The 17,056-nt window shown below is 39.6% G+C and overlaps 1 protein-coding gene across 4 annotated transcripts in view; it reads right to left on the bottom strand.

The window, feature by feature from the left end:
• The window catches only part of GRB10 (growth factor receptor bound protein 10), a 148,460-nt gene that overhangs the window by 72,210 nt on the left and 59,194 nt on the right, over window positions 1-17,056 (bottom strand). For all 4 annotated transcript variants that reach the window (XM_069853426.1, XM_069853428.1, XM_069853427.1 and 1 more), the window contains one exon: window positions 13,062-13,155. In XM_069853426.1, the coding sequence (XP_069709527.1) occupies window positions 13,062-13,155 (94 nt within the window). The remainder of the gene's footprint in view (window positions 1-13,061; window positions 13,156-17,056) is intronic.

Below are 17,056 nucleotides of genomic sequence, written 5' to 3'. Positions count from 1 at the left end.
TTGTTTAACCCACAGCACTAATTATCTCCCTTCCACTCCACAGATTTGAAATCACCAAGTAGATAATTTAAGAGTACAAAAGTTTCTTCTCTATCTCTTCTGTGTCAGAATTGTTGGCAGGGGGTCGAGCCTTCCTCTGTGTTTATATGGCACAAAGATCAAAAGGACTAATTTCAGGCTGGAGCTGAGAAACACACAGCATTCAGCATTAAATTCTTGAGTTCTCTGCCTTCACTCTCTATAGGTCTGCATGTTTGAAATATACAGAAAGGTTGCTTACAACCAGTTGAACACAAATGACTACACACTACAACTATTTTTTCCTGTTAAAATATCTGTATTTCTAGCCCAGTATAAATGTCTAAGAATGCTTTTACTGTTGCACTGCATTTCACTTCTGAGACCAGAATAAACTTCCTTTGGAGAAAGTGGGTTTTTTTGCTATTACAAGTACATTAGGAAGCGTGCCAGCACAGCTGTACCACCAAACCCCTGGGAGACACCAGGCCCTGGGGAACGTAAATGGTCTGAGAACAGTCTACTTGGAGGGATGGGCAAAGTCATCAGTGCCGCGATCACTAAGTCCTCTTGCTCAAACATCCTTGCTATAAGAAAGGAGGCATTCACCCAAGCCATGCCTTCAACAATTTTCTCCCCAATAATCTCAATTTGCCTTGGAGCCAACAATCTGCCAGATTCATCTCTAAGCTTGCTCTTCAGAAAGAGATCACTCTTGTTTGCATTTCACCAGTCTAACACAGCAGGAGACATGTATCCCAGCCCAAACAGCTCGGCGCTATTGCCGTATGAAGGGAGGGTTGAGAGGTTTTCTTGTTTTGCTTTGTCTGGTCATTTTTTTAAACAGAAGGTTTATAGAGATAGACAATGGTGGAATGATATTACCACAAACATAAATATTGTATTAGTAGACATCTTGGTTCCTACAGTAATGAAAATTAATTGCATCTCTTTTAATAGTTTCACTTCAGCTACATACTAAGAACATCTTAAAGAGACTCCCTGGGTTTTCACCATGCTTTATGCCTCAAGCGGTTTTCCCTTATCTCATTATTATTAAAATGTGGATTTAATGCCTTTTTTTTTTAAATTAAGTTCCAAGGTCAACCTGCAAGGCTGGTCACTGTTCCCAACTTTGATTTCACCCCATCGAATACACAGAGAAAGCTTCAACTACCCTTCAATTCAACCCACTGGCCCCCTCCCTACTGTGAGTTGAGAATTATGCACCTTCAACTAAAGCACATTTATAGTACTTAGAAGCTGCATTATCCTTCACCACTTCCAAGTCTCATACCGCCAATAAACAATTAGATCTACAGTAAGGCTACCCACTATGTCGAAGTAACAGTCTGTGGTTTACCTTATATATTAGGACACATTCTCACATATGTTCGTATCATTTTTTTCTCACAATACCTTTACTTATCATCCAAAAAACACGATACTAACCAAGAATTAGACAGGGTATCTACTTCCTTATCAATCAGAAAAGCCCCATCCACTACCGGATATACACCAGCCAGGAAAAGGAAAGACTGGCTCTGTATTCCCCGCAGACTTTTATATGACATTTCACATAATACCAGAGCCTCAAAAGAAAGTCATTCACCTTTGAAACAGCCTTTGAGGTCAGGAGGGTTTCCACAGAAAGGCATATGTAACTCAGAAAAAATTAAGGCAGAAACATTTCAGTGTTCATTTTATTTTCCAGAACTTAAAGCCATGAACAAAACAGGACTTCATCTTCAAAAACAGCATGCACACCACAAAGTAGATCTCAACCATATACTTAACAGAAGTTTTGCAATAGCAATATCCTCATTTTTGCTGATAGGGACGACGTAGGTAGACAGCTACAGTGGTTTATTTCATCCCACGTAACAGCTAATTTGTTGAACAAGAGCTTCTAACTCTATGCTTCACTCTGCACAGGCACAGTGGCCAACCCCAGCAAGCAATTCCCAACTCCTGCTGCGGGGAGGTTAGAGGTGCAGAGAGCCCATCACTGCTTCTGCACGCTCACGTGAAGAAATGTACACTTAGCATCCTGCAAAGATTTCTGCAGTCCAGTTCCATCAAAACCTTGGCTGAATCCAATTAAGCTGAGCAGCCAGTCACTCAATGCCTTCAAATCACCCTCTTTCAGTGAAGACTGTGTGTACAGGCAGTACACTCAGCATAGATGCAGGGCTTAGAGAAAGAACCAAGATGTTTCTGCCATCAAACCCCTACCGTTTCGCACTACTCTTCCTATCCTAGGTCTGACTTCAGCTATGAACCTTTAATAATTTTTTAAACACAGAAAATCATCTTGATATTTGAATAAGCACAACTTGCCACTATGAAAACCTACTTTCACATTCGCTCAACACCACAAATCTATTGGCCAGGTATTTTTCAGTGACATGCATTTTTTCAGATACACCATAGCATATATTCTTCTTAACACAACTAAGTTAAGCTTTACTTGCAGATACAGACCATGAGCACATTCCAGTGCAACTCGTTTGTTTTGTCTAAAGGAAATATGTTCCTATGCCGGAAAATATCTTAAAATCCACAGTCCTCAACTTCCCAGTCATCTGGCAGAACCAATCTCTTATAAACAGATTAGAAAAGGCATTTCTAAGAAAGATGATGTTTAATCTAAAACGCGAATTGGGCATTTTCTTCCCAGTTCAAGATGTGTTACATCGTTATGTGATAATCCAGTTCCCTAGCATGTAAGCTCCAGAAAATATTTCTAATAGGCAGAAAAGGATACTAAAACCTTAAACTAATTCTATACTTGTCCAGGCTGCTTAACCTAAATTTGCTGTAATAGTGTCAGCCAACTTTTAAAATCCATTCAATTTTTAAGCACAAAGACAACTTTTGTTTACCACTTACAATTTTTCCTCTAATTAAGACCAGCTAACAACTGAAAAGGGAGGACACAAAGTTGTTGAATTGTAAGAACCCTATAGCAACAGAAGCCTTTGAGCGAGAACTGCTTTATCACAAATATGCCCCACTTCACTGTTACAAATGAGTCTTATCTCCCCATTGTTCTGTTTCGTACCCATGGAAAAGTTACAGATTTATACCTTGCTTTATTATTTTTATAACTGAAGTATTTTTATTTTTTAAAATAAAAGAAGACCAAAGTTAATTTCTGTAATTATTCCTCATGACAGAAGTTCTGCTTAGAGGATGGAGCTCATAAAAATGAAAATTAACTTATATTTTGCTCCATCTGAAGCACTGGAAAGAAGAGACAGAAACTAAAGATTAGGACACTTTTATCGCTAGGACAAACAATGGAAGGAAACCAAGAGCTGCACTGCCTGTTCTCCACCCTCTCACTACTTTGATAGAGACCAAAAATATAACCTTGAAGGTCAGGGGAAAACAAAAACCTAAAAATTGAAACACATGACTCAGAATTGTTTGCAGGCAAGAGGGCTGCATTGTGTCAGCTATTAGAAATTATCTGCCATCACAAAAGATCAAAAGTGTATGGATGATCAGAGACAGGACACAAATCAGTTCAGTATGCTATAAAGGAGGGTGGGAGTAATTCCGGGCTTTATCTGAAGAAGTTAAATGGATTTCATTTGAGGGGAGTGGAGGGGTATGGAATACATCTAGTCCCAAAATTGGTAAATGTACTGGTGAACTAAGGCTGTTAAAAAGTTTCTTGCAAAGCCTAAGTCCAGCCAATCTCAACAATTCAGAGAGCAGTTTCTGGCATTATAACTCTCTTCCTTTTGCCACACCACTGGTACCACACTCTTGGAAATAAGTTTCATAGGAAAGGAAATCTGGTTTCCCCTGTCGCCTTCAAAAAGCACAGAGACGTATAGCAACACTGTGCTCTTGATACAGATTTTTCCAAAGTAGATAGATTTAAAAAAGAAAATAGTCCCCCCTCCCCTCATCAGTCACAGTAATTTCAAACATTACATGCATCGCAGATAAATGGCAATCAATTACTGATCTATTTATAGGTGGCACTCTTAAATAAGCAAAGTACCTATATTTCAGACTTAAACACAAAGAGTCATGAAATCATATTAGTGCCCTAGAGCTTTTCATGTAACCAGATACTGAAAGGCAGTTCTCTCTCCATTAAGGCTGACCTTGCATAGAGACACTGTACTTTTATCTCAAAAATCAGAGATACTTACACTTCTGAAAATACTCTTTTAAGCAGTATTTCCTAACAGGCAGTATAGCTGCCGTGAATACGGATTGTTTCCATCTCTGTGTATACCCTTCCCCTTTACATGTGAAACTGCCTTTAAAATTCAGAACCTGATTTTTGTTAGAGTGTCAAAAATTTGAAGCTAATTTTCTGGTACTACAGAGGCATTGTTTTTATTGAACAAATGCCATTGTTACAGCATGATTAAAAACTACTGGAAGGTTCAAAAGCTTCTTACATAAAGCTAAATATATTCAGAACTTGCCCCCTAACAGAGAAGACTATGCAGAAACCAAGGCCATGCAGGAAAACAGTGGAGTGGCAAGAATTCAACTCTGTCATATTGTCATCAAGAAACTACCAAAAGAGCCTTTGCCGATAGTATGAATTTTCAGCCTTCCAATCTCCCAATATCTTGGCATTACAAATTTAGTCAGATTACAAAAGAAAACTTAAAGGTAATAAAGTTATGCCAGAAAACATATGAGCTCATCCCAATTTCTTACATTTAACTTGTACTGATTAAATTAGAAGAGGGTATTTCAGATCACTAAGCTCAATTATGGACCATTAACTCAATTATGAATCTAAGAGGCGAGGACAAGCTGAGATCACAAGTCCCCCTGTGTCTGTTAGAAAGTAAATAAATAAGTATATATTTTTTTTAAAAAAAGTGAAATCTATTACATGTGGTTGCTTTAGCTATCTGCTTACAGAAATGATGTGCAGGATGCAAGCTGCTAACTAAGTAAGTTTACAAAGAGGAATGCAGGCTGCCCATAGGATTTTGGAGTTTTTTGCTCACAAAAAACATGAGAAATGCACAAGAAATATCGCTCAGATCAGGCATTTGGGAGAAGCACCTCATTATGAGGAGATTTTGAGACACTAGTTTCCCTCTGGTATCTGAATGTCCCCAAGCACACCAACAGATGAGCTGGACTGACAAGCTCAAGCCCTAGAAATGAAAAGCCAGGACATCATCTCCATGAAGGGCTTTTGCAGATTGCTTTCCTCCAGGAGGCATCTCAAAGCCCATATAAGATGCTGTTCCTCCGTTGAGGAACAGTTGAGGAAGTCCGTTGAGGAACAGTCACCGTTGAGGCTGTTGCATCAGGCTGTTGGCAGACAGGTAAGTGGCCAGCCACTCCGACACAAGTGGAGCAGTCACACCAGCACATAAAGAAAATATTTGTGCCGACACTGACATCACCTCACGGAGCTGACACACCTCTCTGTGTGCCAACAGTAAACAAATAAATGATGTGAGCCTTTGCCTCCTGCTAACAGAGTAGACACTTGGAAAACAGACCAATATGTTTATGTACCTAGGGGGCATTGCCACCCCTCTCTGACATCCCCCAAAGCACACGATTTCAGTCAGTTCTTCTGCAACAGCTGCAAGCACAGAAAGAAAGTTTTCTACAAGATGCCCAAGGATGCATGCCCCTCAGACAAAGAGAGAAGATCCTTATGCTGACTCTTGCATTACCTAGCCAAAAGATGCAAAATGACAAATGCTCCAAAAGTTAGTCTCAGCTCTGCTTCCATGGCAGCAGGAGATGCACATTCCTTAATATTAAGGACAAAAGTGAATCTAAAATGACATGATATTTTACAATTTATTTCACAGTATCTTCCTCTTCCTATTTGATTTGTGGTGAGTTTCTTTAAAAGTCATCACTTTAGGCTTATACTTGTACTAAGGTAATTTGTCCTCCCAATAGGTAACACAGAAGGGGTAAAGAAGGTAAATGCTGTCTTGCTCTGAGAAAGGTCTGAAATGAAGTAACTGAATCACCCCAGGTGCCCAATTTACACCTTTCCTCCCTCCTCCCCATCCCATACCCCAAAGCCTTAGACAAAAAATTCAACAAAATGACAGCAAGAAACTAGCTTCTAGGCACCCTAAATTCACATCTTGTGATTCTACTCCGACACTCTGGCCCTGGCCTCACTGCCATGCTGAAGATGCAAATCATGAAAGATAAGGTGGAGGAAAACCATCCCTCTGTCTTTAGTATGAAAAAAAAAAAAAAAAAGCCCCCACTTTTCCAGACATCACACACCTAACACAGCTTTGGTCTCCGAGGGACAGGCATGGCACCCCATGGACTACCTCAGGCACTGAACTTAACTCCCCAGCCCAGCTCCACCTACTCTCCCAGTCCAGCCACTCTGCCCTAGCAACCACCTCCCCTCCAACATGGCAAGAAGTTCCTCTGAAACCTGGTAATAACTTTACCATTTTTACATAGACCACAGAAGAAAATGGGCTTAAAATTTACTTTGACAGTCATGTAAATAGGGAAGATTAAGTTTTAAATTTTGACTAGTTCCTGCTCTAGTCTTACTTCAAAATTCTCTATTTTTTCTACATCTCCACTTGTAAAACTTCCAACGAATAAAGTTCCCAAGGCAAATCATGTTACCCTGTACATACAAGACGGCAGGTTACTTTGCTGCACTGAATCCTACCCTTGTCAGAGAAGTTTACCCAGAGGACACACTGAATCCTGAGGGACTACAAACAGGCTTAAATTCTATACTTGCCAACTATGGGATATTTGAGCTTTTTTTTGTTCATATCAGGTGACTTCAGAGGAATGCATTTAACTTTAAATATGTCTAAAATTGAAGATTCACAAAGCTGATACTAAAAATGTGATATACAAAAATTAAAAAATACGATGAAAATAAAAGACGATCCATTAGTCATCCGCAAACACGTTTCTCTGAAGATGCAACATTTTACACCATTTTTGGTCCATTTCTTCTCATTTCTCTGATTTCACTTAATCTTCATTAGCAGCCTTATTATACACAGAGTCTTCCTGCTTAACGCAATTGGTCTGTTTTGAACGGTTGGACTCGGTGATCCAGTGGGTCTCTTCCAACCTGGTTATTCTGTGATTCTGTGATTCTGTCTTCCTGCAGGTTTGCTGCAAATCTCTGAAACTTTCTATACTAAACACCAACCTACTTCGTCTTCTCATCTTTTCTCATTTTTTTTTTTCCAAGGTCCTGTCAGTCCAAGGGATTGGGAACTAATATAATGAAGGAAGTAAAACTTCCACACAGCTATTATGGGTGCCTTCCTAGTAACCGTGCTAACTAGATTCATCACCAGTACAATGGAAGCCTTCTCCAAAACAAGACAAAGGTACTGTAATGAGCTAAGCAGGATGTGGGGGCTCAGCTCTCTGCCTAGGGGTAGTCAGTGTAAATCTTTCTGGCACTAATGGTGGGTTTTTTTCTAAGGCTGGACAATGACAACAACATTTATACAAAGCATGAGAATTCATGAATGTCTGGCAGCTTTTGGTACTGTGTCTGCAATACAAACAAGACTATCTGGTTTTTTTCCCTCTACATTTTCAACTCATTACCAGCTGTATTCTCAAAAAATATGGGTTAGTTCTGATTACCAAACAGCTGACTCATTCTAGTGGGATCCCACAAGCACAACAAAATTAATATTGGCCATTACTAAACGCGCTCCTCCTCATCTGCAGAAAGCATAAAATCGCCTCAACTTCATGTGCCTATCCTAAGGCAGATAGAAAAGCAAAGAGTAAAAGCAAAATATAATAGCAGTGCTATACAAGATTGGCTAAATCCTGGGTGTCATAATGCTTCATCTAAGCACACAGTCATTCAAAAGTCTGTCCATATTTACATGGGCATGTATTTCTCAGACCCAGTCAGTGTGCTACAATGGTTGTTTCCACCACCCCTGACATTCACCACTTCTATAAAAGTTAATGTATTACTTACTAGCCAGTGAGATACCAGACAGCACCTGCCTCAAAGAGCAGCTTGCAGTGCAAAGCAATTGGCAGCTGCTCTGGATTCCTCCAGTTTCAGTGGGAGCAAGTCATCTTTACACATGGGCAGGAGACCTAATACCGACTGATCTGTAACCACAGCATCTTCATCATGTCACTACAAGCAAGATTTCCTACTATGATCAACCAAGAAAGACCAAAGGATGAGCTGGCTTTTGACAAACGACAGCTGATGGCTAGAACAACTCACATCGCTGTTTTCTTTCTGCTGTCAAAGCCACCTGGTTATGGAGCCAGGGGGATGCCGGTATTCAGCTCAGCTCTGTCTGTGAACTGCTGTGATAAAAAGCATCAAGTCCAACGAGAGCCAAGAGTACATCAGGAGAGGAAGGTCATATGTGAACACATTGATAAAAGGAAGACACATCTTTCATCACAGACTCATGGCAAAACACATTTGTACAGACACTGACCATCATCCCACAAGTACGCACATACAGAAAGTGCCAGAATTGCATGACTAATCCTTCCATTAAAAGTCGAGGTGACAGAACACATCTTATTTATGCCTAGCTGCAAATTCCTGTATAAGGAATAGCAACACAACCTCAAAAATACACATCAAGTACAAATAAAAGGTACTGCTCATAAACTTCACAGCCAGCACTAGAATTGGCACTATTTGTTACCTGCCAGAAAAACAAATAGAAAAATGAGATCCCAAACACATCTCAACAAAGAGAAAAACATTAGTATAGAGCAAGTTGAGTAACAGCAGCAGCTTGGCTGGCAGGTCAGACTCCTCTGAAGTCCAAGGGTAAACAAATCTAGTTAGGTTTATGGTTGTCTGTAGCATCATGTGTTTTGATATCATATTTCATACAGTAAGGCTGTTCCTGGGCAGCATAGCATAGGCTTGTCTTGTTATTGAGACACATTCAAGGTTAACTTTGGTCAAGAGAAACAGAGGCCGAACTGCTAGGGTGTTTGGGAGGAGAGAACCAGCAGCATTCCTTGGCATGGCACAGGGTGAATGAGTGCTGCAGCCTGTCACCTCTATGAAAGACCTCAAAGCATCATCTCTACACGAACGCACATATTTGGACTAAAAGCACCACTACGCTCACCACCAGCTCTGTCCTTCACCTACTGGACAGCATACAAACACTGTAGGCTACACATTGCAGAGAACCTGTCATTGCAAAATAGTAAATATTTGTGAGTGCTCAACATCTCCGCAAAGTGGGACGTGGCTGAGGTGGCTACAGTTTCCTTAATCTCCACACTCTACTCCTGAAGGGAAAAGAAGGCTGAAAAATAACAACACCTGTCCCATCCTAGGCATGCTCTCACTTCCTTTTTCTCTGAGTCTTTAAAGATGGTAAATAATTATTTTGATTGTTTCTTCACCTTCCTAACTCTTCAGCCATACAGTTTAGACTTATTATTCTTCTCCAAGCCTATGGGCTTTACTACAGTTTCTGAAAGGACTGCTCAAGAAATATTTGATTTGCTGTTTATTAATGCCAAATCCTACCTGACTGTTATTAACTTGCTCTAATTTTCAACAGGTAGCTGAAGCCTACCTGTTCCTTTTTATCAGTGGATACCAGTACTGTTCAGCTGGATGAAGCTCGCTCTTTCCCACTGCATTCACTTTATGAAATAGCATTTGGGAAACAGGACAGAAATCCTATTCTTGCTCTCTGTGTTTAGTGCCTTTATGAAATTTGCCCAACTAGCAGAATCATTGAAAAGTGGGTACTAACGAATGGCTTAGACACAAAAATACTTATTGTTAAAGTAAGCAAGTTTATCAGCATATCTATACATAAGCAGTTATTAAACTATTTCTAGGAAAAAATACTATTCCATCTGAATGTACTCAATTTTCTCATCTGTTGTAATTGAAACCTGCATATTTTAAAGACTCCTCACTTTACAATAAGTATTCTCTGATCCCCAATCTTTACAAGATATTCTTTTAAAATAAAAAGCTGAACAGTTATAAAGCATCTGCTTGTATAAAAAGAGTGATTCAGCAGGAAACATGTACTTGAAATACCCTTCACAAGAAAGAGCTTATTCATGCAGGGACAGTTGGCAGGGATATCTCAGTCTCCACTTGAATGCTCTTTTTCCAGCTTGTGTTGAAGGGATTCAGATGCCTGGGAGGAAGCTAATCACCATTTTTATAGGCCATGGAAAGCAGAGTCTGGTTAAGAATTGCAAGTGCTTGTACCAAAGCTCTCTCAGTGAAAAGCAGAAGGCTATAAGTTAATGTTCAACAGAAACTGGCAGATCTGCTGTGCGCACTGAGCAATGTAGTCAGGTATGAATTGTAAGTGTATACACAAAATAATGTAATAGGCACAGTTGCTCAAAGTTCAGCTGCAGCATTTAAGGAACAGCACACTAAAGGGAAAACGGAGGGAGCACCTAACACATTAAATATTTTAGCCAATTCTAATCCTGCCACAATTTCTGCTTGCTTTAAATATTTATTAAACCAGCATTACCGTAAGCCTATCTGTTTTCCTTGGAAGTCTTGCAAAACACAGGAACAAAAGCTTTAGATCTGCTAGTCAGTGTAAGTAGAAGTCAGCTAGTAATGTTGTATGTAACTGGAAGGAAAAATTGGCAGTCTGTTGTAAATCTCTTTATCATCAGTGTAATCACGACATACCAGGAGATCCATTTATCAAATGCAACCAATGATCCTGCAAGTTCCTTCTCGACACAGGTTTACTTTTAAGTTTTTCATCAAAGTTAGTGCCAGTAAAGCTTTAACAGAAACTAATGGATAACACAGTTTAGTGTAAGAGAGAAAAAAACAAAGCAAACATTTGCTACAGAATCTAAAAACCCGCTTTATGTTAATAATCTAGTCTTTCTAATTATTGTGTGACTAATGTGACTGCATGGGAGCTAGTTCAGACCATGTCACAACTCCTTCTGAAACTATTCATGTTATATTTTCCTATGCACTCACTATCCATTAATCAGTTACTGGAATACATTTCAGCTCATTCAAGTTCTTGGACAAGAATGTGTATTTCATAAGTTATGAAAGAGTGTAGGCACTGATAGAACAAACACACAAGACATCAAGCCTATGGTCACTTCCATTTTCGAAAAGATACCAAAGCAGCAGGTATCATACCTGTAAGGCACGTTGCTTTCCTCCAACACTACAAGATCGCTGAAGTGCTACAGCCCAGTCCAGCATTAAAGGCCACCTCTGAGCAATCAAGTTTCAGTTCTTAATCCTTGCCACATATTGAAGAGTGTTTTACAGTCAGAGGCAGGCAAGATTAATAATGTGTTAAACACCTACTTCAACAAAATCAGAAAGGTTTTAGAAACACTGGATTTGATTGCTGTCATTCAGTTGGTGTAGGAAAAAAAAAATCCCAAACAATTTGTGGGTGCAAGAATGATCTTTATTTCATCATCTATCAGGAAAAACATTAAAAGGGCCTTTCTTTACAAACAGGCTTTAAACAGCCTGCAACTCTATGAAGAGCATTCTCTTTACAGATGGCTGTTTCCCAAATTAATTTGGACCAGTTGACATAAAGATATTTCTGCTGATGCAGAGCCACACATCAAGTGACACTGTGTGGATCCTTCTGCAGTACTACAACACTGATGGTGAAAAAGGCTTTGGAAAGGAAGTATTACTCTATAAGCAAAATGTCAGGTTACAAAGCTAGCATTTTGTCATCAAAATGCAATACTAGTTATTTCTTCAATAAATGTATGGAGCTCTGATATAGCAGCCACATACATTCTCACTCTAATGCACGAGCTTAGATCACAGAGGATGTGTTCCCCAAAAAAAGCCCCTTAATTAACAGGGCATATTTATAAATAGCTTCAGAAGAAGTTCAGGAGAAATATCTTGCTCCAGAATTTGTCCACCCCATGGCAGGAGAAATTAATGTAACAGTACCATTCCAACATGAATGGAAAGCAGAATTCATAAATTACGTTTTGTAAGCGTGCAAATGTGCCACAATATGCTACTGGGCTACTAGAAGTTTTAGACTGGGTAACATGACAACCCCTTATCTTCTATTCTCAATTGGAAGCAAAGCTTTAAAAAAAACCTGGAAGACTGGGGTGCAGAAGTAAATTAAAATACAATCCTCATTACATACTGGGACTTGTTTGTGAAACTTAACTAGTCTTGAGGATCTAGAAGAGATAAAATTCCAGTCTTGCTGTCCTCGACAAACAAAAGCAGCTGGATTTTTAAAGGAAAAGTTAAGCATGTCATATTTGGTAAATACGTTAATATGTTTGTGATCTTTGTTTCAAAAGCCTTGTGCTGACTGCAGTACTACTAGCTGTTGCACTGAAGAAACAACATTTGAAGATGAACTTCAAGGACTTGCTTCCAAATTAAGCTATCACAAACTCTGAGGGTTCACTGGTTAAGACAATTGTCTCTATTATTAATTATTTCAAAGCCAAATAAATCAAGTTGAGCTAAAAAGTCCCTGCTGTACTAGTATCTGTCATTTTTTCAGGTGTCTAAACAGACAGAAATCAGAAAAGAAAGGCTTTTAAAATTTATTTTACAACAGCTAGTTCAGGACTTTCTTTTCCTGTCATGCAAAGCAAGTAAATACACTTTTCTTTTCTTTCCTTCTACTGTAAAAGTTAAGCAAAAGCCCTAAACCTTCCTTACAGCAATGAAAGATTATTCAAAATGCAATTTTAACATTACAAACGTTGAATTCTATTTCAGTATTTCCCTCCTGCCCCTCCTAAAACCAGAATATACCTGACGCCCAGACTAACAATCCTAATTTGGGCTACAAGGATTGAGATGCACCAGATGGTCTTTGTCATCTTCATCCCATAGAACTCAACGGACTGCTGTGAGAAAAAAATATTTTTCATCTCTCCTTTTCCAGCCATCCAAAACTTTTTTGTTTCTTTGTTTTTAAATGAGAAAGATAAAGGCAACATGGAGGTAAAACCATGCAGTGCCTTGGCTTTCAATGGCCAATCCAAGGCTCCCTGAGGGGCCTGGATTCTCACCCACCATCCCTTACCTTGGTGATTCAGGGAGATGCGGTTAGATGGTTCTTGGAAACCTGATTCCACCAGATCCCGCCGACCATGAGTTGAAGTCTGATCTACATTGTCCTAAATAAAAGGAAAAGCAGAAAATCTTATCAAAAACAGGCATTCTGTACTCCCTGCAAGATAACACCGCATAGAGCCAAACCACTAATATAAAAAATAATCCCTGCCACTACTCTGAAAGGAAAAACCAGTGTCAGAGAAGAGAGGAGAGGAGAGACTAGACTATCACATTAATACAGGTGGCATGAATCCACAATCAATAACTATGCTGTTGGATCAAATGTACATTAGTTTTCCATTTCAAACTGGGAAACAGTGATGTAAATGCATTTCCTAGTTTCACTAAAGTTTCTTCTTTTATCAAACCATGTGGATGCTCGGGGCTTTGTTTTCATTAGTTCCAAGACGGTGGCTTAGGGGTTGGTAACTAATTAACTGGACTGAAACAGATTCAGTAGTGAACTACCAAGCCTCAAGAGGAATCAAAAGTTCAGTCTAAAGAAACATTCATGGCTCTGGATGCCAACTTTTTTTGGGGAAGGAGGGGGTGTTTTTTGTTTTTCCATGCTAGAACTCTCACAAGATCAGGTTTCAAGAAGTTTTAACGCAGACTGAATTTGGCTAAGTCTAAAATACCACAGTTTCTCACAGAACTTGCCAAAAATAGAAGGCTAAGAGAAAGTAAGAAAACTGAAATATAAACAAAAAAATAAATAAAAAAAGCAAGATAAGTCACACTGAGTTTTAGAACGATAAGAAGGAAATTTAGAGCAGGTATAGTTTTATAAAGTTGGCGTACCTCTGCATATACCAGGTAAGGGTGAGTAAGGAAAAACAGAAGCAAGTGCATAAAGCCAACAGCATTGCTGTATCACTGACCATAAACTGCTGCAGTGATATACGTGACTCTATACATGTTCCTGCTGTGCCCAAAGTGTGGGATAAACACACAGTAGCATGACTTGCATTTATGTCAAAACATAGGAACCACCTTCACAGCGAATGACATCGTAATTATGGCAGAGTAAATAGCACACACAGTGAGCGGCAATTCAACTATGTGCAACCATGAGCTCTCAGCTGTGTATTTCTAGTTTACAGAATATAAGCTACTGCTCAAAAACTTAATGGATGTACTGTTTGGGGATAAGAACTATATAGAGTTATACAGGATATGAAATAAATTATATTATCTCATCTTCAGGGAGACCATCTCAAACAGCAAATACTTGAGCTTTGATTCAAGTTTTCCAGTACCACTGTTAAGTGCCTTCACCATGAGGGATCAATTCAGGAGCCCGCAGGGATTTATAAGACAAAAACTGCCAAAAGTGGTATGACTAAGGGAGGTTTTCATAAGTAGACAATATATGATAAGACACATATGGCATCTATCTATCTATCCCATATACAACTGGGACCACTCAGACTTCTGCTTCTGTATTGGCTACCTCTCCTTATAGCTCTTTACATACTGGCCACCGATTTTCACAGCACTGGTACTTGTTTCATGAGCCACATCTAGCTAATCTCACAAGACTTTGTAGTTGCTTCTTAGGAATTAAAAAAAAAACAAAAAAAAAACAAAAAAAACCCCAGACCACCTGTCAGCATGACTGGATTTATTCTTACTTTTTTGAAACACATAAATATTTCTTTGCTCTTTCACTGAACATGTATTAACAAGTAACTCATGAGCTACTATCTCCGTCAAACCCCTTGCAACCACAGGATATTGCAAACTAACATTATTATCACTTTTGCAGCGTAGTCAATTTTATTGGATTTATCTCATTTTCTCTGGGACGCCACACAGCCAGCACTGACCTGGAACACAATATCTCAATTTTAAATTTCAGGCAGGAAAAACGAGACTTGCAGCACAAGAAAGCACCTGCAGAAAAACACTTAAAGTTGAAGCTGATTGCTCTTGCTACAAAGCCTGAGAGGCAAGCATTGCAGGCACGTAGAACACAGCAGAACACCCTTCCATCTAGCACAGAACTTTTATTTTTCTATTTCCCCCTATGCAATTCAAAATTATGTATTTTTATCAAGCAGCCAAAACCCCGTGGATGCAGTTTAACAGCATTAATTCCACTTCTTGGGAAAAAGTCCAGATGCCCAACACGCAGGTGCAGTTGCTTAATGCCTCTTGGCTAGGAAGAGCAACAGGGCATCCCAACAGAAATGAAAACTGGAAGAAGAAAAACATTTATAAGCTATGTTTTTACAAACCTATATGCATTTTCAATTGTCCCAATACGGAAGTGTCCCTACTGGAAGGCAAGATTCATGCAGCATTATGTAGCAGCAAAGGTGAGATGGGCCAAGATGTATCTTTTTACCTTTGGGTTTCCCACAGCAGTAACACACACTTAACTGCGATGACATTATTTGAGGCTTACAGTTGGCTGTAAGCCCATAACTCTTCAATTATAACAGATTTTTTTTTTTTTTAAACTGGCAATTGCCAATAACTTACAGGAATAGGATACTCCCTCCCTGGAATTACCTTACTGCTGTACCAGAAGGTGCTGAGAACCACAGACCTTATTCACAAAGCTTAAGCCAAAGTCATGATAAGATATATGAAAGTTCTCAGAAGCAGAGGTTTCAATGACTAATGACTGCCTGTCCTGTCTTTACAAAGCTGATGCCCCTGCCTGTTTCCTTAGGTGCAAACCCTTGCCCAGAAGGTCCAGAGAGTTCTCCTGCGGTTTGAGCAAAGCAGGGAGCCAAAGGTTTCCTCCAGGCAGTGCTTTACTCTGCAGGTGCTAAAGTAAAGCGACAGACGTGCATAAACAAAGCCACACCTGTTAAAGCAATGCAGGTAGCAGAGGAGAAAAGGTAAGGGCGGTGCAATTTAAAGAGCTCAGGGTAGTTTCACATGACCCTCCAGAATCTGTTTGTGTCCGTTGTGCACAAACAGTGGCACTTGGCCAGCTGCAGCAGAGATCAGACAGACACTGGAACAAGGTTAAAAGAAGAAAGGAAAAAAAAAAATTATATAATTGCTCTGTGCCAGCAGACTCATTTTTGTGGTCCTGCTTGGGGCCGCGGCCAAGGCCCTCAGCAAGGTGAGCACCTGTTTTGGTCCATCACCATCTCACCCCCTCCTCCCCCCCTACTGCCGCTGAAACAAGGCTCCCAGTAAGACATGTGTTTGCTCCATGTTTTAATCCTCAGCTCTCCCCTCTCTTCTAATAAATGCTCTCAATATGAAATTAAAGCATATTACTTAACTTACTGTACAATCCCGCTACTGTAGTATTTTTAGAAGCCAGCTGAACGTTAGACCTTGCTGACTTGTTTGCATGTACTATTTTCTCTGTCAGCGTCTGCGACCAAGGACGATTTAATCGACTGACTAGTAAGAGTGCTAGAAGGATCTGAAGCAGGGTGTATTTTTTTTATTTCTTACAGAGTCCTTTAAAACATTAGCTTTTCATATAGACAAATGTATCATCATTACAGGTTAGATTTCAGTGTCTTTTTGCAAACCTACACTGCACGACACAAAATGTGACACGCTTGCATCGCTTTAACATTGCCTATGAGTGGACTTTGGCTCTTATCTCTACGTATCAGTAACCAGGACAATCTGGATTTATTTTTCAATGTATAACTAACCCTTTCAAGTTGCACTCCTTCAGCTACGACATACAATGTTTACTGCTGTTCGTGCTGGCATGATAAGCATTTCAGTTATCAAAGAAAACATTAAATCAGGTGTTTTAATCAGAGAAACAGACAGCCATATACTACAGAAGCTCTGCTGTCTGCACAGGTGCTCTTTAATCACTTCATTGGCTCCCAGTGCTACTGTTCCCACCTGCAGTTCTGCTCAGAAGAGTTATTTATCAGTAGAGACAATGTTATTAGGCTGACCAGTGAGCTTCTACTCTACTGCTGCTACTCCCATCCTGGTTCCTTCAGCAAAGGTTATCCAGTCAGTCAA

This window comes from Phaenicophaeus curvirostris, chromosome 3 (assembly GCF_032191515.1).
Source record: "Phaenicophaeus curvirostris isolate KB17595 chromosome 3, BPBGC_Pcur_1.0, whole genome shotgun sequence".
Taxonomy (NCBI): domain Eukaryota; kingdom Metazoa; phylum Chordata; class Aves; order Cuculiformes; family Cuculidae; genus Phaenicophaeus; species Phaenicophaeus curvirostris.
The sequence above is the reverse complement of the archived record's forward strand: the minus strand, read 5'-3'. Positions and strand labels throughout refer to the sequence as shown.